This window comes from Lepus europaeus, chromosome 10, assembly GCF_033115175.1.
Source record: "Lepus europaeus isolate LE1 chromosome 10, mLepTim1.pri, whole genome shotgun sequence".
NCBI lineage: Eukaryota > Metazoa > Chordata > Mammalia > Lagomorpha > Leporidae > Lepus > Lepus europaeus.
In genome coordinates, this window is record NC_084836.1 from 72406042 (window position 1) to 72428702 (window position 22661).

At 42.7% G+C, this 22661-nt stretch overlaps 1 protein-coding gene across 1 annotated transcript in view; it reads right to left on the reverse strand.

The window, feature by feature from the left end:
• Window positions 1–10948, reverse strand: part of LOC133768090 (zinc finger protein 717-like) — a 78856-nt gene extending 67908 nt beyond the window's left edge. The window contains exons 1-2 of the mRNA XM_062202499.1: window positions 10908–10948; window positions 10426–10573 (exon numbers count right to left, since the gene is read on the reverse strand). Of these exons, the coding sequence (XP_062058483.1) occupies window positions 10426–10573; window positions 10908–10948 (189 nt within the window). The remainder of the gene's footprint in view (window positions 1–10425; window positions 10574–10907) is intronic.
• Between the last annotated feature and the right edge of the window lie 11713 nt (window positions 10949–22661).

Genomic DNA, 22661 nt, shown 5'->3' on the forward strand with positions numbered 1-22661 from the left:
CCATCCAGATCCCAAATAATGGCCTGGGAAAGCAGCAGAGGATGGCCCAAGTCCTTGGGCCCCTGCAGCCACATCAGAGATCTGGCTCCTGGCTCCTGGCCTCAGTCTAGCCCATCCTAGGCTGTAATGGGTATTTGGGAAATGAATCAGCAGATGGAAGATCTCTCTCTCTTAGAATAAAAAAATAAATAAATAAAATTTAAAAAATACAAAAAAAATTTCCTGTCATTCTCCCTTTCTAGTTTAATAAAGTTCTATTAAAAAAAAACTGACCATAAATATTGAGTCAAGTTGACATATGATGGAGCCTAGAAAATTACTGCTTTGTCTAGCACCTCCTCAATCCTTTCCTACAGGAAGACTGTTTCTCTTGCTTTCCAAGCACTCAAAAAACCCAAAGAACCATTGCTACCAAGTACAGCTGTGTTTAAGGCTTCTCCAGCATTGAAGGAAATGAAAAGGAGCAAGGGGCACAAGTCCAACATGTCCTTAGGGTGACAGTCTCCTCCTTGCTTTGCACCTTGGGTTCTAATTAGAGGCAATCATAAAGGCAATGTGAGATACTGCAGTACTACACAAGCAGTCTCAATCAGAAACATGCCTATAGACTCCCTGTGTGCACACTGGAAGAAGAACACAAAGCACTCCACAAGGGAGGAAAACACTGAACAAAATTTCCCCACCCTGCTGATCACAATCTCAAGAAATCCCCAGTCAGAATTACATTTTTTTTTAAATTAAACTTTTATTTAATGAATATAAATTTCCAATGGCTTCCCCCTCCCAAAACTTCCCTCCCACCCGCAACCCTCCCCTTTCCCACTCCCTCTCCCCTTCCAATCACCTCATGATTCATTTTCAATTCTCTTTATATACAGAAGATCAGTTTAGTGTATATTAGGTAACCATTTCAACAGTTTGCCGCCATATAGCAACGCATAGTGAAAAAAAAAAATACTGTTGGAGTACTAGTTATAGCATTAAATAAGAGTGTACAGCACATTTCACTTTGAGAAGTAGACTACATGATTTTTTTCTCCATCCAGCTGTATTCCTGAATGAAGAATCCATCTCCATGGAGGATGCAAACACAATGCAAACCAGGCTAATAGCAGAGTTATGGATTTGATGCTCTGAGGGGAATGGATGGCATCTATGAGTTCTGATTTGACTAAGAAGTTTCCCCCTTTCTAGCAGTCTGATACAGATTTGAGCTAAGAAGATAGAAAAACATGGGGCCAGTACTGTGGCATAGCAGGTAAAGCCGCCCCATGCAGTGCCGGCATCCCATATGGGCGGGCACTGGTTCAAGACCCAGCTGCTCCTCTTCTGATCCAGCTCTCTGCTGTGGCCTGGGAAAGCAGTAGAAGATGGCCCAAGTCCTTGGGTACCTGCACCCATGTGGGAGACCCTGAAGAAGCTCCTGGCTCCTGGCTTCAGATTGACGCAGCTCTGGGCATTGCGGCCATCTCAGGCATGAACCAGCAGATGGAAGACCCTCTCTCTCGGCCTCTCCTCTCTCTGTGTAACTGTGACTATCAAGTAAAATAAATAAATATTTTTAAGAAAGAAGAAAAAAACAAAAACAGAGACCAGTTAGAATCTGTTAGGTGAGAAGAAAGAAATCTTGGTCTCCAGTACTTACTTTGTACCATATTAGCTTTGAGAGGATTTCACTTTCTACTTATATTTGAACAAACAAAAATGTTGAATCAGTGCTACCCTAACGCATGACAGCTTTAGCCACTGCTCACATTACAGTTAGCCCTGATCATTTATCTCCCATTAACAAATGATGACCAAAACAAAATAGAATAGTCCAACACAATGCTGACATATGTTCAACAGGCATCTCCAAGATCATGACACATAAGTCAACAGAAGGAGAATGAATGGTGGAGCTGGTATTGTGGTACAGTGGGTTAAGCCACCACCATTTCAAATGCTAGCATCCCATGAGTGCCAGTTTGTTTTAAAACTTATTTATTTGAGCTGGCGCTGCGGTTCAATAGGCTAATCCTCCACTTTGTGATGTCGGCATCCCAGGTTCTAGTCCCGGTCAGGGTGCCAGATTCTGTCCCAGTTGCTCCTCTTCCAGTCCAGCTCTCTGCTGTGGCCTGGGAGTGCAGTGGAGAATGGCCCAAGTGCTTGGGCCCTGCACCCACATGGGAGACCAGGAGAAGCACCTGGCTCCTGGCTTTGGATCAGTGCGGTGCACTGGCCGCAGCGGCCACTGGGGGGGTGAACCAACAGAAAATGAAGACTTTTCTCTCTCTCTCTCTCTCTCTCACTGTCCACTCTGCCTGTCAAAAAAATAAATAAATAAAATAAATAAATAATTTATTTGAAAGTTGGAGTTACAGAGAGAGAGGGAGAGACAGAAAGGAAACAGCTTTGTGGCTTAACAGGTAAAGCCAACACTTGCAATGCTGGCATCCCACATACGCATCAGTTCTTGTTGCAGCTACTCCACTTCTGATCCAGCTCCCTGCTAATGGCCTGGGAATAGCAACAGAAGATGGCCCAAGTAGTTGGCTCCTTATCACCCATATGGGAGACATGAATGAAGTTCCTGGTTCCTGGTGTGGGCCTGGCCAGGCCCTGGCCTAATCCTATCTATTGCAGCCATCTGGAGAGTGAACCAGTGGGTGGAAGATCTCTCTATTTCTCTCTGTAACTCTGCCTTTCAAATAAACAAATATATCCTAAAAGGGGGGGGAGGGGATCTCCCATCTGCTAGTTAGATGGCCACAACAGCCAGGGCTGAGGCAGGTGGAAGTCTGGAGCCAAGAGATTCATCCAGGTCTCCCATATGGCTGGTAGGGGCCCAGGCAGTTAAGCCACCCTCTGCTGCTTTTCTCAGGCCATTAGCAGGGAGCTGAATCATAAGTGGAAGAACTGGGACATGAACCATCACCCTCCTGGGATGCCAGAATTTTAGACAGTGGATTTAACCCATAATGCTAAAATGGAAGCCCCATGAGTAACTATTTGAGTCATGATTGCTCAACTTCTGATCTGCCTCCCTGTTAATGTGACTAGGGAAGAAGCAAAAGATGGTCCAAGTACTTGGGCCTCTGCTCCTACATGGGAAACTTAAATGGAATTCCAGGCTCCAGGCTTTCCACTCTCCCTGTTCATTATAGCCATTTGAAGAGTGAAAAAGCAGATGCAATATCCTCATCTTTCTGTCTCTCCTTCTTCCTCTGTAAATCTGCCTTTAAAATAAAATTTTTAATCTTACCCAAAAAAGTGGGAGGAAAAGAGTGAAAAAGGAGCCACATCCAAATAACAAGGCTACAGTTGTGCTATCCCTCAGCAGCCTTCTGCCTCAAATGGGAAGTCTCCAGCTTACAGACGCTGACATAAAAGACACATTCACAAAATAACAGATGAGAGGTTTACAAGGCAGGTTGATTTTATGATGACTTTTATTGAAAAGTTACACTGAGTTTAGGCAAATGCCTTTTAGTGCAAACAAGTTAACTCAGTGCCAAATTCAAGGAGACTGCCTGAGGAAGATGTGCTGACAGAAGAGAGAATCAAAACGTCTCCATTGCTGTTCTCAGCATCATAAAGAGAAGAAAAAGATGGTATTCATGTCTGTGGTTATAAAGAGGATGGTTGCACAAAAATTCCAGAAAGTGGGGAGCAAAGTTCAGATATAGTTTTCAGAAGAAAATAAAATGAAGTAAATCTCAGAAAATATTGTGGGATGGGAAAATACCATCAGCTCATCAATCCTCACAAGGAGCCAGGAAAACTGCCCTGTTTACTCACAGCTCAAACGTTTGAAAACACATTTTCTGATTAAATTCATGCAGAAGACTGCAGGACTCAGCACTCTGAGTCTCTAAGTGCCAAATAAAGATTTATTTCCCACTATAGGCAGGTATTACTCAAGCAGGCAATTAGGGAAAATGAGAAAAGCTTTTCTACAAGAAGGGACATAAAATATGAAAAAGTCTCACAGGATAACCATGTCTAGTATTCAATTTGAGCTCCAGAATAAGCACCCAGCAAACCTGTTAGGTCCCAAAAGAAATCAGCTTTCCAGTATTATAGTCACAAGGAAAACATAGCTACTTGAAACTCTTTATGGTGACTAGTAACACATTGTCCTTCTCTGATAAAATAGCCTGATGTGACAAGGGCTGAGAGTTAAGAAAATAGAATTATATGCAGTCTGTCAGATGTCTATCAATGAAAAAGCTAGAAAATAATACCAACACCAGAGAAATATAATGAGAAAAGCAATGAAATGAGAGGTGGATGAGTTTCTTCAGCCCTTCTCCTCCACCAAATTCCTGAGGAACCTACATTTGCTAAAGTAGTGGCATTCACTCCACTGTCAAAGGGTTGGAAGGCAGGACAAGCTGTCCACCTTAAAGGTTCCCAATGTGAGTTCATCAGAGTCTCTTCCAAAGACCAGTGTCACATAAGAAACAATTTTCCCAGGGAGATAGGCCAAGTGGCTTCTAGGATTAAGGCAATGACTATTCCTAGGCAATCATCCCCTTTGCATACCAGCAGAACCATCAAAGAGAAAATTGGGGAGGCTGGGGTCAGGGGAGGAAAAAATGGAAACCACAGGTGGTGGAGAAGACTCCATCTTTCTGGTGTAAAGATGCTCATGGAAGAGCCACCACAGCCTTTAGGAGCCACAGGGCAGCAGTAGCACACTACAGTCACTCAGAAAAAATGAGTTTCCTCTACATTTGAATTGGTACAAATTGTACACATAGATACCTAATGCACAGCTACCATAAACATACCATTTAAGATTCTTTCCAGAAACAGGTTCTCTGTGAGACAGCAACATCATTATTTTTTATGCACATTCCTCTTTTATCACACAGGACTTCTATTTCTCTTTTCTGAGAAGGAATAAAGCCATTTCAACAAAATCCCTGGCATCTCTGATAGTATTCAGAAACATAATTCATGTCTTTGGTATGTGCTATCTAAAAGTGTCTGTCTTCCATAGGATTGGTAATTGTAATTATTCATTCACTCTTAAACTGATTTGTAAACTGCCTTGGATTTTCATCTTTTGTAGGAGTGGGAATGCTTTTCCTTCAAGGCCATTTGGATATTTATGTCATTCATGGACCACACAAAATTACCAACTTAAAAATTAGCATGCTGTAGATTAATTATCCATTCCCACCTGCCACTGCCTTGGCAGGGCCAGAGCAATTTCATAGACCTTACATGACCCACAGGCTGGGTTTCCCCACCTCTGATTTGGAGCAAAATTGTAACTAAAGTTCTGACTTCTTTTGCTTCACTTATTGGTCCAGTCAGAACTGGTGTTCAATAAAGGCCCCTGAAACCAATGGGAGTTAGAAGAAACTTCTTTCCATTCCCCTTGTAATTTTAGATTGTGCATTTTCATAACCACTGGTTCCACTTCAAGATGTCTATTGATAGGCTACCCTTGTGGCACACTGTTTTAAGCCATTGCCTCAATGCTAGTATCTCATGTGAACACAGGTTAAGTCCCAGTTGCTCTACTCCCAAACCAGTTCCCTACTAATATGCCTGAGAAAGGCAGCAAAAGATGGCCCAACACTTGGGATTCAGCCACCCACATCAGAGTCCCAAATAGAGTTCCAGGCTTCTGGCTTCAGTCCAGTCCTGCCCTGGACATTGCAGCCATTTAGGGGTTGAAACAGATCTCTCTCTCTCTCTCTCTCTCTCTCTTTCTCTCTCTCTGTCACTCTGCCTTTCAAATACATAAAATAAATCTTTTTATAAAAGTATTTTAATGAGAGATGTGAGAATGTTTATTTATCAAAGCAAGGATAACATATGATGAATATTGACTCATTAACTTAAAAAATATACACTAAATAAAAATTTAATGAAACTCAAAATATTACCAAAAATCATCATCTACTACAAATTATAACCTTCATATTCAGAGTCATATCAGAAAAAAAATTACCCACTTCCTTGGAAAAAACCCACCTGGGGCTGGCATAATGGGTTAAGCAGCCTTCTGCAGTGTCAGCATCCCATATAGGCACTGTTTTGAGACCTTGCTGCTCCTTATCCAGTCCTCTACTACTTGCACCGGGGAAAACAGTGGAGGATGGCCCAAGTTCTTGGGTCCTTGCACTAAAATGGGAGACTAGGAAGAAGCTCCTAGCTCCTGGCTTCAGCCTAGTCCAATCCCAGCCATTGCAGCCATTTGGGGAGTGAACCACTGAGTGGAGTATCTCTCTCTCTTCTCTGTCTCTCTAACTCTGCCTTTCAAGTACATAAAATGAATCTTAAAAAAAAAATTTACAGTATAGTATTTCGGCTATTCTCTCACACAGAGAAACCTTTGATAAACTGTAGATGAATCCTCCTGGTTTAATGCAATTCGGAGATGATTTCCTTCTCCCAACATGTGGTAAATGTTAATGACTACCATTAATGGGAAGATGAATGGAGACCATCAGACTGCTTCCTCACATGGCACCTTTCCTTAAAAGACATCATTGCTATACTACCAATTATATATCTTATATGGAGCACTTTCCTCTTACAAATTTTAAATAACTTGATGGAAACTTATAGCTGTGGAGGGAATGATGTGCCAAGGACAGCTAGTTAGCCTGATGAGACAAAGAATCCTGATCTTGGCTGTTTCCAAGCATACAATATGATTAATCAGCATACAATATGATTGCTCAGAAAATGGTTTACAGTTGTTTCATGAATATGAATCAGTTCTTCCCAGCAGAAACACATAACTGCTTGTCCATTCACAAGCACTGTGATAGGAAATACATTGGAAAGATCAAAATCAATTCACTGGGGTTGAGAGAAGGAATGTTAGCACCCTAACACCTCATATCCAGGATTCATTTTCTATTTTTACTCCCTAGATAACCGATGACCTCAGTATGCTAAAGGAGTTTAATAACTAGTAATGTGGTGGCAGCACCACTCTGACAGAACACAAGAATCACTCAAACACAGTTCCTCTATGTGAAAACTTCATAATACTGAAGATTAATCAGCAATAATTTTCCAGTCCATATCTTCTACTCTACTATGTGGACAACTCTGTGAGGGGAGGGGACACATTTCTTTTTTTCTTTTTTATCCCTTCTCATATAACTTATATATAGGCTTCCACAGAACACAGTCATTATGAAAATCTATAACCAGGGGCTGGCATTGCGGTGTAGCAGGTAAAGTCCCTGCCTCCAGTGCCAGCATCCCATATGGACACCAGTTCTAGTCCTGGCTGCTCCACTTCCAATCCAGCTCTCTGCTATGGCCTGGGAAAGCAGTAGAAGATGGCCCAAGTCCTTGGGCCCCTGCACCCACATGGGAGACCCAGAATTACCTGGCTCCTGGGTCTGGGTCAGTGCAGCACCAGCCATTGAGGCCAAATGGGAAGTGAACCAGTAGTTGGAAGACCTCTTTCTCTCTCTCTGCCTCTCCTTCTCTCTCTGTGTAACGTTTTTTTTAAGTTATATTTATTTATTTATTTGAGAGGTAGAGTTAAAGACAGTGAGAGGAAGAGACAGAGAGAAAGGTCTTCCTTCCATTGGTCCACTCTCCAAATGGCCATAATGGCCATGTTAGGTAGGAAGTCAGTTATGAGCTTATGTGTGTGTAACAGGCCTAAAGAGAAGACATCTATGTCCAGTGTATGCTGCATCTCAAGGTCATCCCAATGGTGTTCCAGGGGCAGCCCAGAGTTCCCATCCTGCCCTGCCCCCTTCTACCTGATAACCTGCCAGGTGGAGGTTCCCACCCCTTCTGCCTGACAATCTTCCACAATCTCCTAGGTGCAGCCCAGTATCTGCATCTCAAACACCCTGCTCCCTTCCTCCTGCCTGATAACATTTGCATCCAAAGTCCTTTGTGTCAGACCTTCAAGAGAGAAGTTTTTCTATTTACATCCAAAAAGCCCTTTGTTCCAAGAGGAGCAGAGGTGCGGAAGCAAGACCCATCTCCTTAAAAACCCCCAGCCTTGACTGGACTGTGCGCTCAGCCCTCTGCCTTTCTGCTGAATCACCCGCCTGGCCTGGCCAGGTGTAATCTCTCCACTCAACTTGTAACCTCGCTCCTTGCCCCGCCCTCCCCCCCCCCCCCCCAGTCTCTCAGGCTCTGTCTGGAGAGGTGCCCATCCGCCTTATGGATGTCCCTTCCCTAATAAACCTTGCTATTTTACCTCCCACTACTCTCTGTCTCACGCCTGAATTCTTCCTTGCGCGAAGACAAGAACCCTGCAATTTCTCCGGTAACAGCCAGAGCTGCGCCGATCCAAAGCCAGGAGCCAGGAGCTTCTTCTGGGTCTCCCACATAGGTGCAGGCTCCCAAGGACTTGGGCCATCTTCTACTGCTTTCCCAGGCCATAGCAGAGAGCTGGATTGGAAGTGGAGCAGCCAAGACTAGAACTGGCACCCATATAGAATGCCGGCACTGCAGGCAGAGGATTAACCTACTGTGCCACAGCACCAGCCCCTCTGACCTTCAAATAAATGAATAAATCTTTAAAAATAGAATAAAATCTATAACCAATATTCTCTAATGTGAAAAATGTCATGGGCTTAAACACAGAACTTAAAGTAAGAAAAGTAATTGATCCTCTTAATTAAAACAGTATGGACCATTGGAGGAGTATTGGGTGACTGTAAAGAATTGGGCAGAGAAAAAGTGTTACTTTCCTGTATGTATGTTTTTATAATTCTCCACTTTATTCAAATCCAGATTAAAACAGCTCATTATTGGCAGCGCCGTGGCTTAACAGGCTAATCCTCTGCCTTGCGGCACCAGCATACCGGGTTCTAGTCCCGGTTGGGGCACCAGATTCTGTCCCGGTTGCCCCTCTTCCAGGCCAGCTCTCTGCTATGGCCGGGGAAGGCAGTGGAGGATGGGCCCTGCACCTGCATGGGAGACCAGGAGAAGCACCTGGCTCCTGGCTTTGGATCAGCGCTATGTGCCGGCCGCAGTGGCCATTGGAGGATGAACCAATGGCAAAAAGGAAGACCTTTCTCTCTGTCTCTCTCTCTCACTATCCACTCTGCCTGTCAAAAAAAAAAAAAAAAAAAAAAAAAGCTCATTATTAACCTGAAGTAGGCAGACATACAGGTTAAAATTGATTAGGTTTGTGAGCTGGAAGACCACGCCTTCACTATGCCCCTGTGTGACCTCATGCCCCTACCTGGCCACACCTGAGTGCCCACCAGCCAATCGGGTTAATTAACCACTTCCCTTTGAGAGTGGATTAAAAGCCTGGAACAGGGTTTGTCCACCCTTTTCCTCTATTTCCCTAGCCCTGGCCTCTAGCCAGTAGGGGGCTGGCTGCAGCCCAGCGCCTCAGGGCATGTGGCCTTTAGGCCACCCACTCTATGCTTCCTGGCCTAGATTCTCCTACATATGGCTGGTTCTTGGTACTTGATGAGCCCAGATCTACCTCTCTCCTATAGACAAAGCTCTCACTCTCCTATGATTTCTCTCACTGAATAAAAACTTAAAATGTACCATGCTGCCTCATTCATTTATGCTGGTATTCTCTAAATATTAGGCAAGAACCCACGTGGGTTTATTAATATTGGGGATTTATTAATAAGCATATGGTGATATTGTATGACACCCCAAATTCTGATAACATATGTGGCATCCAGGTGGGGCTTTTGGGAAACTTTAAGGGGTGACATCCAGATGTAATTTTAGGGGTCAAATTCCAATAACATATGTGGCACCCCAGGTGGAACTTCTGGAGAACTTTAAAGGGCCACATTTTGATATTATATTGTAGGGGTCACTTTTGACATCAAACCCACACAGTAGACTTGTGTTAGTAAAATGGCTAAGTCTTATCTACGGCACAATCTATAACTAGGGTCATCATCCTAGGCTCTAGCCCCCATAGCCATGGCTGGAAGCCAGGTCACCCAAGGCCCAACCACCCGCGTCAGCTCCACCTCCATCCTAATTGGATTTGCTGCTCCTACTTCCCTGCCCACCAAGAGTAAACTTTTAAGAGGACCTGTTCCTGGACAAGTGGCTCTCTCTCTGTCTAGATCTCTCTCTCTCTCACGCTCTCCTTCTGTCTCTTTTCCTTCTTTGCTCCTTCCCTCTGGTCTGTCAGGTTCCTCCCACCAATAAATCCTTTCCCTTACTCCGGTATTTGGTGTGTTTTGTGATGGCCTTACAACTTGCATTAACTTCAGTTTACTTCTCACTTTGCAATGGGATTAGTGGCAGGTAAAAATAGTTGACATCCTTGCTTCAGGAGAAGGGCTTAAGACAGAAATCAAAAAGCAACCAAATAAATTATGTTAAGCTTTCGTGGCCGCTAACTCCAGGTTGAAAAAAGTCTGTTAACGAAACACTGAAAAGGCATCAATTCCACAAAGCTACTGCACACCCTTCACGCAGCACCGCTGGACAAAAGCCAAAAAGCAGTACCCCTGCTGCCACGTGTGTCCGCGGGGACCCCCCACCAGGCCGACGAAGGGGCGCTTGGAGCAGATCCTCCTTCCCCACCCCATCGCCCGTCGCCCCAGGCTCCCGCCGGCCGCCTAAGGCCACCGAGCTCCGCCCTGCAGGAACAACCCTGGGATACAAAGGGAGTCCCAGCCAGATGGAATTCGGAACCAGGCTTATTTAAATAGAATGAGAGTCTCACTACCTTCATCTGCTGTCCTCTTGCCTGCTCTGCAAGTGCAGTAGCCCCATCCGGTACCATCTCTCTGGTAACCACTAAATAAAAGTACACTAAGGAAAGTTCAAGCAAGGTAGCGCACGGTCAGACGCTAGGAGGCTGGGGAGCGGCGGTGGGAGACACAACAACTTAGGTCCCAGCCCCTACCGTGCCCAGGGAAGCCACCAGGATCACTGGGAAGCAACTGAGCCACATCTGGGAGCCACCAGCCCACTCCCATCCACACCTGTCCCACGAATGCATCCGCACTGTCTTTCTGTTCTCCATACTTACCGTGAAAAGTCCCAGGAGCGCGTTCCCTTTCTTCAGGACACACGGGGAGCAAAGCGGAGAGTGTGAGGCAGGAAAAGTCCCTGGCACGTGGGACTCACTGGCTGCAGATGCAGAGGAACGGAGGATTCGGCTGCAGGTGTGTGCTTGCAAATTGCTTGGGATAGCACGTACAGATTAAGAGACGCAGTGATTGAAGGAGTAGCGTGGCCGCTCAGTGAATGAACTTCCTCTGTTCCCAACTCAGCCACCTGGGCAGGCACGCGCATGCGCACATTCTTGCACATTCACACGCACAGGCATGTGGAAAACAGAATACGTAAGAGCACCTGGTGACTCTGGGAAATGGAGTCCAGGCTAGGACATCCGTAGAGAGACCACTTGCTTCATCCCAAGGACTTCAGTCTGGGGCAGATAGAGACAACCTGGAGGGTATATGCTTTTTGCTTATATACTTTCTATTCTTGTTTCCCATCCCAAAATTTCAAGGATCAGTTGGTATTCTTCCTTTCCTGAACCATAATCTTAAAAGAGTGATACACACTGCTGCTAACTGATCCCCAAATCCTGACTCCTTCATAAACTGTCTTCTTCCAGAAAAATCTTAATTTCTGCTTTCTACCTTTAAAGGTTCTCTCAAATAATAAATGACTATAAACACAATATAACTTTTACCACAGGTGTAAAGGGCATAGTTTAACAACCAGATTCTAGAAAACAAATTTTATTTGTGTTTTATTGAGGTTTATAATTCTTTTTAAATCATTTTACACCATTCCTTAATTCACCAAGTACAGAAATGAACAAGGGCACTGGATACAGAACTAATATTGCTGGGTATCTTCTAGGAGCCAGGTTTAGAAATTAAATGCAAAGCCAGCACTGTGATGTAGCAGATAAAGCTGCCACCTCCAGTGCTGGCATCCCATATGGGTGCCGGTTCAAGTCCTGGCTGCTCCACTTCCGATTCAGTTCTCTGTTATGGTCTGGGAAAGCAGTAGAGAATGGCCCAAGTCCTTGGGCCCCTGTACCCACTTGGGAGATGTCCCATCCCGCGGGACGTCAACTAGGGCCAAGTACCTGGAATGGGGAATGAAAGGGACAGGAGACACAAAGATGACAGCAAGACAACATGGCTGTTCAAGCTGTCTTTATTTTTTTAACCACTCACTTATATATCGTAAAGGCAGGATGTTGGGCGGGGGGAGGAAGGTAGTTTACCTTGCAGCTACAATGCCTGTGCAAGCAGAGGGAGGTCACAAGGTTATCTTGCAACTGCAATGCTTGTGCAGGTGGGGGAATGGTCATAAACTCTTAAGACACAGGGTGGCGTTATCAGTACTTTCCAGCCTGGGCTACTTAGCTCTACTTCAATAGTTTACCTCTAAGAGGCCACATGTTGCGCGGTCCCCGGCAGGGAGACACGGAAGAAGCTCCTAGCTCCTGGCTTCAGATTGGCACAGCTCTGGCTGTTGCGGCTAATTGGGGAGTGAACCAGTGGATGCAAGACCTCTCTCTGTCTGTCTGTCTGTCCTCTCTCTGTGTAACTATGACTTTCAAATAAATAAATAAATCTTTTAAAAAAGAGAGAGAAATTAAATGCCATCATATAATTTATACTTTAGATTAATTTTTAAGACAGGATTATCAAGGGTTCACAAAGAGAAACTGAGGTAGAAAGAGCTTAGAATTTGTCCCTGGCAATGTAATTAAAAAGTCTAAGTTAAAACTCAACCACAATCTAATGCAGGTTTAAGAAATATTTCTTCTGTCTTGGGGCTCAGTTTCTAAACCCCACATTTCTCATCTGGAAATAAAAATGAGGGAGAGAAAGAGTACCTAAAATGATAATCTACATGGTAGAGAACCACTGTTACAAGTGCCTTCTGTCACACAGCCCGACAGGGCTTAAGGGTGATGTGTCAGAGCACAAGGAAGAAGGAGCACATGGACACAAGATTGTCTTTCTAATGAAAGGCTTTTTTATTGCTCAGATGATTTCACACTAGGGCTTTACCACTCTGCATGCCAATCTATATAGTTATATTCATTACTCCACAGATCATAACACACATCTAGCATCAAAGCAGTCTCAAAGGCAATCCAACTATAATAATATAAGTACAGCAAAGCATATAACATTATTCTTAATCATAGGGTCGAGGTGCATTCCTTCATATTACACATGGAGCAGAGGAGGAAGGGAGAAAAGGATGATTTGTCTGTTATGCCTGGTACTCTCCTAAGTATAATTGATAAAACATGAATGATGTGAACATAGTGCCTGTCCTAAAGGCACTTACAGTGCTGATAGACAGATGACAAGAACATAGATAATTACAAAACAACGTAAAAAAAAAAGCTGTATGTGCACAATAGAAACACCTACATCATTTGTGGATTCCATGATCATGTGAGGTAGGAACCATTGGGTTAATGTCAGATCTCAGAGGTAGCAGAGACCAGAAATGACACCATTGTCTGAAATGAAAATAGGCAGATGGTAGGCAGAGGCTTGGTAACTGAAGCAGTGGACAGAACATGGATCCTCACTGACTGGGAGGCTGCCCAACCCATCATTAACCTGGGCAATGTTGATGTTTCTAGCTTCTATCCTGGTGCTCATGTCTTTGCAGAGTGCATAACCAAAAAAGAAACTCATCTCTGTATTTGGCTGACTGCAGAATGTGTAACACTAAACGGCTTATAACTAGTGTCAGGATCAGGCCACCGGGCTTCTGCCTGACTGCGCTCTGGAGGTGAACTGTCCAAGCTCTGCACCCGGAGGCTCTTCCTTTGAACTTCTCCTTCTGTAGCTCATTTACTGGTATCACCAGGCTACACCTTGTGTGGAACATGAATGAAGCTGGCAGGAAATGTGGAAACTCCCCACATTTGAGGCCAAAATCACTTTACCCTGAGGCTCTTTGGTTTTTTCCTCAGTGTAAACCTCTCCTGCTACCAATCTGCCATAGGCCCACATCAGAGGGCAGATATGACTTGTTGAATGAACAGAATGTTGAGGTGTCATCTAAATAGAGGACTCATGAGTCAATACCCACCTTACAGGTATACTGCAAGGTGATAAAACTGAGGAAGGGGACTTTGGTCATGCTCAAACTTAGAGTCCTACTTAAAAAGCAAAATAAATAAATAAATAAATAAATAATCCTTTTCACAGCTCAGAAGTGCTCAGCTGCCAACCTCCTGAGTGCATGCTCCTGGAAAACAAGAAATCCCAAAGACCAGAGATGGGCAGGCACCATCTTAACCATCTTAATAGAAAGTATTTGAGGAGAAAAAGCCCTGCACCACTAAATGGAGCAAAAGCCTCAGAGGCTGGCCTCATCACACATTTGCCAACAGGGTAGGCCAGGCACAGAGAGCATAAAGGTGTGCTGTGTTTTGTAGGATCATTGTGCTGGCTGCAGCAATTGACACACCAGGAATGAATAGTAGGCTTTGGTTTTGTTAGGTAGGAGGTCAGAAATTTAGCCTATGTGTGTTTGTGAGATGGACCTGAAGAGCAGCACCTATGGCAGAAGCTCCAGAAGTCCAGCATCTTGCACTTCAAAGTCCTTCTCAGACTCTGATAACTTCCCAGGTAGTCCTAGCCCTACCGCCAAGGAAATCTCCCAAGAGAAAAAGAGAGAGAAAAAGGAAGGAGAGAAGAAGAAGAAGGAGAGAGAGAGAAGGAGAGAGAGAGAGAGAGAGAGAGAGAGAGAGAGAGAAAACTTTCATTTACTCATTTACTGGTTCATTCACCCAAAGGCCATTATTATGGGATTGGGCCATGTTAAAGCCAGGAGCCAGTTACTTCATACAGGTCTTCCACACAGATGGCAGGAGCTCAAACATTTGGAATACTCCATTGTCTTCCCAGGTACATTAGCAAGGAGCTGGATCAGAAGTGAGGTAGTCAGGGCTCAAACTGTTACCCATATGAGATGCTGGCACTGTGCAATATGTGTCAACCCACTGTGGCTCAATGTCAGACACTGGGCTCATTTCTTTGGGAAATTTTTCTGGAATCTGTCTTTAGAAAAGACAGCTCTGTGGTGTAGCAAGTAAAGCCACTGCATGTGGTACCAGCATCCCATATGGGAGATAGTTCATGACCTTTCTGCTTCACTTCCCCTCCAGTTCCCTGCTGATGTGTCTGGGAAAACAGTGGAGGATGGCCCAAGCACCTGGGCCCCTAAAACGCTATGGGAGACCCAGAAGAGGATCCTGGCTCCTGGTTTCAGCCCAGCCCAGCTTCAGCAATTGCAGCCACCTGGGAATTGAGACACCAGATAGAAGATCAATCTCTATATGTCTGTCTTTCCCACTGTCTAAAAAATAAAAAAGTAACAAAAGATGTATAACTAGGAGAGTGTGGAGGATACAAAATTATAAGCTCCATATCATTATACACATTAAAAAAAGTAGCATATTTTACCTATAGCAGACATAACAGTCACTTTGCTTTTCCCTTTCTTCTCCTTCCTGCTCTCCATTTAAGAAGTGGTTTAACACTGGGGCATTGGTGTAAGGATGTCTGAGACCTTGGAAGACAGGATCTGGATAAGAAATCCTGAAAGAAGAAACAATGGGTAAAAGGGAATATTATTTGGGAGCTGCCCATGCCATAGTTTTTCTGCTTCTTGCTCCTGTCTGTGCTGAGAGTCATCTCTGCTTTACCAAACTGCTGGTTTATTAAGCATGATGGGTGTGCTTGGTTGGTGGGTTATGAATCTGATGAACTAGATTTTGTCAATTTAGGAATCAAGTATCAATAATCTTAATACACCACATTATTTTTCTTACAGATACAGATTTCAGGAGCAAAGTAAGCCTTAGTGGGACATGAGATTAAAATTGCACAAATATCTGTTGTGTATGATTCATGCCCACCTGAACTCTCATAAATACTTGGTACTTCCATTATGGCATTCACTGCCTCCTGCTTCAAAGCACCTGCTTATATGTACATGTTGTAAGCTTGAAGTGGATTATAAACTCAAATAATTACAGAGCTCTGTTCTCTTCTCTTGAAGAGGGTCTCATCAATGTTTTTTTAGGTAAAGACTTATCTGTGTTTCAATTTGGTTCATCATGGGCAATTTGCATATCTCTCTCTAGGATATATATATATATATATATATATAGTTATGACACAATATAGTCCATATATTAAAGACAAGTATTATCAATTTCCTTTTTAAAATTTAGACACCAAGGCTTTCCAAATCTAGGCCAAGTTAGTTCATGAAGTTTCCCAGTATTTGGGCCTGATTAAAGATTATTTCCAGGGGCCAGTGTTGTGGCATAGCAGGTTAAGCTACTGTCTGTGAAAGTGGCAGCTCAAGTGGGTTCCAGTTTATCCTGGATGCTCCATTTCCTATCTAGTTCTCTGCCATTGTTTTGTAGCATGTTAAGCCATTGACATTTCTGATCCAGCTACCTGCTAATGCACCTGGGACAGCGGCAGAAGATGGCTCAATTCCTCAGCCCCTGAACCATCATAAAGAGATCCAGAAGAAGATCATAGCTCTTGGCTTTGGACTGGCCCATCCCTGACTGTTGTGGTCCTTTAGGGAAATGAATCAGCAAATGTAAGATCTCTCTCCTTGTCTTTTCCCCTCTTTCTTTGTAACTCTACTTTCAAATAGCTAAATAAATGAAACTTTAAAAAAAAAGAGCTTGTATTTTGATGGTGTTAGGTAGAATGTTCTTTATATGATTGTTAGAAAAGTTGATCTACACTGTTGTTCAAGTCTACTGTTCCTCACTGATTTTCTGTGTGGTTGTTCTATCTTTTCTTGTAAATCAGGTTTTGACATTTCCTTCTACTTATTCCATGTTGTCTGATTCCCCTTCTGTTGTGTCAATCTTTTCATGGAGTATTATTTATCGCAGAATAATTCACTGCAACCTAGATTTGGAAGGAATGTCACTTTAAAGATAAATCTGTGAAGAAAATATGATTCATGCACACAGTGGGATTTAATGCAGCCACAAGATAGAAGAAATTTCTTGACATGAATGAACTTTGGGGACAATATGATAAGCAAATAAGCCAAGCAAAGAAAAAATACTGTAAGATTCCATCCAGGCCGGCGCCGTGGCTCAACAGGCTAATCCTCTGCCTAGCAGTGCCGACACACCAGGTTCTAATCCTGGTTGGGGCGCCGGATTCTGTCCTGGTTGCCCCTCTTCCAGGCCAGCTCTCTGCTGTGGCCTGAAAGTGCAGTGGAGGATGGCCCAAGTGCTTGGGCCCTGCACCCCATGGGAGACCAGGATAAGCACCTGGCTCCTGGCTTCAGATCAGTGCAGTGCGCCAGCCGCAGCGTGCCGGCTCCAGCAGCCATTGGAGGGTGAACCCAGGCAAAGGAAGACCTTTCTCACTGTCTCTCTCTCTCTCACTGTCCACTCTGCCTGTCAAAAAAAAAAAAAAAAGATTCCACCCAAATAAGGTATTTAAATCAGTCAAAATTCTAGAAAGTAGAAATGTGGTTATGGATGGCAGGAAGGGTTTGCTCTTTGATGACATAAAGTACTAGCTATCTATTGCGCAATCTTGTGTTTGTGTGTGTGTCACTACTGAACTGTGCATGTAGATGTTAAAGATGGTAAAGTTAATATGTGCTTTTGTAGTAATTATAAATGAGGCTGTTGTTTTTCTTCTGAGATACTGTAACTAAGTCCTCTTCTACCTTACCCTAAAAAGATGACTCTGCCTGTGGTCTTAAGTCACTCTGAAATTGTATGTGGGCACAGCTGGTGACAGGTCACTCCTAGGTGCATGTTCAGCAACCCATGACTGGTGTGTCCAAGAATATTGAGAAACGCTGCAAGCCCATGTCTCTTTCTTCTTCCCCTAATCATATCTGTGTAGTTATCAGAATCTCTTTGCATGAGAATACAGGAAGCCCTAGAGGTTTCTGCTGAGTTCAATGGAGTAGGAACTTGCTCTATCTTATGAATGGGAACTTCCATTTTTAAGTAAAATGGGCAGTTTCCTCATCTTTGCCCAGGACTCTAAGTGCACCCAGGAAATATTAGTTTCAACTTTACTTCACTAAGACACTGGTAGATGTATATAGCAGAGCAGAAAATAATCAGGAAAGTATAGCCTTTCCCCACATTTTCACTAACACTTCATTCTCCATTAAGGATGCTCTTGAAGAGAAGGAACATGAGAGACTGGCATTTTTCTTTTCTATCCCTTGGCCTTGGTGAGTAAATAATCCACTCAACTCATTAACCATGGCAGTGACTGCAGTGGGCTGTGTGTGGTGAGCACAGGAGAAAGAGCTGAGTGAGAGAAATTCGCAGAGCCCTGCAGAGGCAGCGGTTTCCTCAGTGAGCTCAATAAACACAGTGGTAAAAGTGCTAGAAGAGGGCCATATGGCATTGATGGAGGAGAAATTGAGGGGTAAGTAGGCAACAAGAAGGGATCATGTGTTTTTGTTCCAAAATTTTAAATTTGTAAAAGTTTCATTTGGGATTTAATGGGAACATTTGTATAAATTCTTAAAAATATTCACATTTCCTCTCTTGTTTCCAACAAACCAGTTTAGTTTCCCTGTTGGTAATTAGTGTTTGTTACAATTATAATATAGTTTTAACTTACTTGAAAGACAGGGAGACAGTGACACAGAGAGAAAGCAAGCTCCCATTTGCTAGATCAATCCCCAAATATCTGCAATCACTAGGACTCAGCCAATACCAAAACTGTGAGTCAAGAACTCACATTGGTGCCCAGAACCCAATTATTTGATCCATAATGGCTGCCTCCCAGGGTCTTCATTAGCAGAAAACTGAAGTCAGAACCTGGAGGCAGTTATCAAACCTAGCCACTCTGATTGGAGTTGGGGTATCTTAACTGCTAAGCTAAATGGATGCTCTTTATCAAAAATTTTTAAATGCATGAAGTATATGGAAAATATCATTCCCTTACTTTTGGCCATGCAGTTAGTGTGTAACAAAATAAAAGTTAAGGTAATGTGACAATTTTTGAATGACTATTGAAGTCACATTAAATTGAGTTTGAGTTTTCTTCTATCCATTTAGCAGATAGATACATTAAGATACAAAAGAAATAATAACAACTGACATTTGGAAGCTCCAGAGAAGACAACAAGAAGTCTCAACTACTGGAGAGACCACAGGAAGTAAATTAGGACCATCCTTTTCTACAGCAGTCTTAGGGATCCAGGCCTATCTTCTGAACTGTACCTTATTTGTTACAATGAACACATGGTTGTTGTAGAGATGAGGAAAGCTGCACCCACTGATACATGTTGTGTTTAGACCATTTAACCTGAAGAATGCTGGATGCTGCTTCATTATAATTTGCCACATTAACAACTACAAAAAGACAATGGCTGAGATGCCAGCATCCCAAATTTGAGTACCAATTTCTGCATCTGACCCAACTTCCTACAAATATGCCTGGGAAGGCATGAGATAATGGACCACATGATTGGGCTCCTGCTGCCCACCTGGCAGACCCAAATGGAGACCCTGGCTTCTGATTTTGGACTTTCCTACCCCTAAGTGTTGCGAATTTTGTAGCATGAACTAGCAAATGTAAGATCACTCTCTTTTTCAAGTAGATGAAAAATAAACAAACATAAAAACAGTGTTCTTAAAAATATATGTTTTTGATTTGGGGGGTCAACTTTGGAAAGGTGTTGCTTTGTGCATGGCCCATGTGCCAGGATCTGAGCCTCCTATTAGTCCCTAAAGACTAGAACAAACAGCAATGAGACTCTCTGGTTATTTTTCCACTGACAGTTTCCAGAGATGACAAGATTTCCATTAGAGCCTCTTATTGGAATGAACCACTGTGCTTGTATCAGGTGTCACATTTCCATCAATGATACTTAAATACATATGCTGTGTAGTTGTATATACATTTATTTTAATACTCCTGTTTGGAAAGTTTAAAAATTATGCATGTCTATATAATTCATTTGAAAGTAAGATATGTCAATATATGTGTAAGTATACCCATATATAATGAAGTGAACTTAGAAGTATCTTATATGATATGATAAAATCATCCACTGAGAAATATGTGCTTGAATAAATATGTATTTCATAGACTCTCTAGGTATTTCCATTGTAATGTGTATATTTTTAATCCCCATTTATACATATTAACAAACATGTACATACATATTTGTGTCTTTGCTACTTCTTAATTTATAAATGACCACATGAAGATTGCTCACTACCACTAAAGTCCTTAATGTTATCTGAAACCCACCTAGAGCTAAGAAAAAGGGCCTCTGATGGGCCTGAACATACATGGCAACATGTCCTTTGCTTTGAGTATACACAGCAACATCCCCACACCATACCTCAAACATGATAATGAAACTCATGGCCAAAAATATGAGAGCCTCCATTAAATATACTCTTCATCCATAGACCTTCAAATGGGGGGAGGGGGCCTAACACTCTGATTTTGACACATTGATGTTGCTCCATCACAAGTCTTGCTAAACACAAAGATACCTATCATCCATCTGCAAGGTACCTGAAAAAAGGGAGCCCTATGACCCTTTGATCCCCAGCTTTGTGGAGTCTAGATAATGAGCAAGCCAACTACCCACTTACAGAGTAATGTCTGCATTCTTGTGGACATGGACAGAAATAATCAGACCAAGACTATGAAGACTCCAGAGTTAAGGTCCCTTAGTCTGGCTCTAGGGTATTTCCAAAAGGCCATAGACGCTTTAAACCCTGGCAAGATTGCCCCTCATTTTGAAGCTCTCTTCCCTTCTATGTCTTCCCACTATCTCCAGGGCTGCCTGAGATCCCAGAGTCAGCTACAGTTCTCCTCAGGGTAGAGCCTGAGCCCCACCCTCAGTATTGCCAGGCCAAATCTTATTACTTATTCAAAACATGGATTCTTATCCTGGGGCAACTCTGTATAAAGGAAACCAGTATCTTTTGTAGGCCTGGTTAAAGGGCCTGGCCCTGGTGTTTCTGCCAGCTAGAAATCAGCTGCAATAGGCAGCAAAGGCTCTCTGGATACTCTCTGGCAAGGTGACTATGAGCAGAGAACAAGAAGGGCTCACTGGCCCCTCTCCAAAATAAACAAACATGTTTGTTTCATATTTCATTTATTTATTTATGCTAGGCTTTGATTGTTTTTATTCTTTAGCAGTTGTACATTTTGTAGTGTTGACTGTATATTTTCTTTTTGTTCTTATATTTAGAAGACATATTAATTTCTTTATAGGCATATAATTTATTTCAAAGGAATATATGTTTATTAGGCCAAAATTTACATACAAATCTGTATTCATGCTCTTTCTTTATCCTCAAGGTGAAGCCCCTCAGACCCAGGAATTTTACTTCAATGGGTACAAGAATCTCCATTACATATATACACATTTTTTCATAATTTGATGCAGATATGTTACTATACTAAATCTATGCATACTCATGCAATAAATATACAATGTAAGCATTGCCCACACATTCATTCACGAGAGGCATCAATGGAGACTCTTGGCCAAGCCAGTAATTGACCTGATAGCCTCTCAGTCAGTCAGGACTCATCTTCTGGGATCTGAAACTTTGCCAATCTGAAGTCAGGAAACAGGAGCTTCCTCTGGGTCTTCCCACATGGGTGAAAGGGCCCAAGGCCTTGGGTCATCCTTTACTGCTTTCCTAGGCTATAGCAGAGAGCTGGATTGGAAGTGCAGAAGCCGGGTCTCAAACTGGCACCCATATGCGATGCTGACTAGTGTGAAGTGAACGGATAATGACTTAAAGATTCATAATTAGGCAACAATAATCCCATGAACTATAAGTCAGGAGTAGTCATTAACATAGAACTCCACATGATCCAGTTAACTATTTATTTAATGAGTTTTAAATAAAGATTTAAAAAAAATTTTTTTTTTCTTAAAAGCCAGAGTTACAGAGAGATGGAAGGAGAGACACAGAGGGAGATATCTTTCATCCACTGATCCACTCCCCAAATGTCTGCAATTGCCAGAACTAGGCCAGTCCAAAGCCAGGAACCATGAGCTTCTTCCAGGTCTCCCACATGAGTACAGTGGCCCAAGCACTTGGGCTATCCTCCACTGCTCTTCCAGCACATTAGCAGAGAGCAGGATCAGAAGTGGAGCAGCCAAGACTAGAACTGGCACCCATATGAGATGCCAGTACCCTAGCACTGGCCCCTTAAATAAAATTTTAAGATGTAAACAACATACATATACCTAAGCATTCATAATATTTAGATAGTACCTTGAATTTAAACATAATAAAAAGAGACCACATAGTAATAAATGAAGGATGAGATTTTGAATTTCATTCCTTTTTGAAATAATTAGTAATCCTATGTGGTTCTCCATAGAATGGGTTATCATTTCAGCTAGTGTTCCTCTCATTTTTTTCCCAGATGAGTAACCTTAAGTTCTAGAAACTGATCCAAAAGACAAAAGAATGATTTCTTAAATCACTATTAGATTTTGCTTAGCCTCTCTCCTAGACTTCCTACCATATTGCCATGGACAAACTGCAAAAAAAAATTTTTCTTTCACTTCAGTTTCCATGTAAACTCGTAAAAATATTGTCCCAGCATTTATCTAGGGGTTAAATGAGATGATACATGGTATTCACTCCCTTAACCTGACTTCTAGAAAATACTGAGTAATGTTAGTTGTCTATCTAGTTCCTGAAGATGGTGTAAAATAAT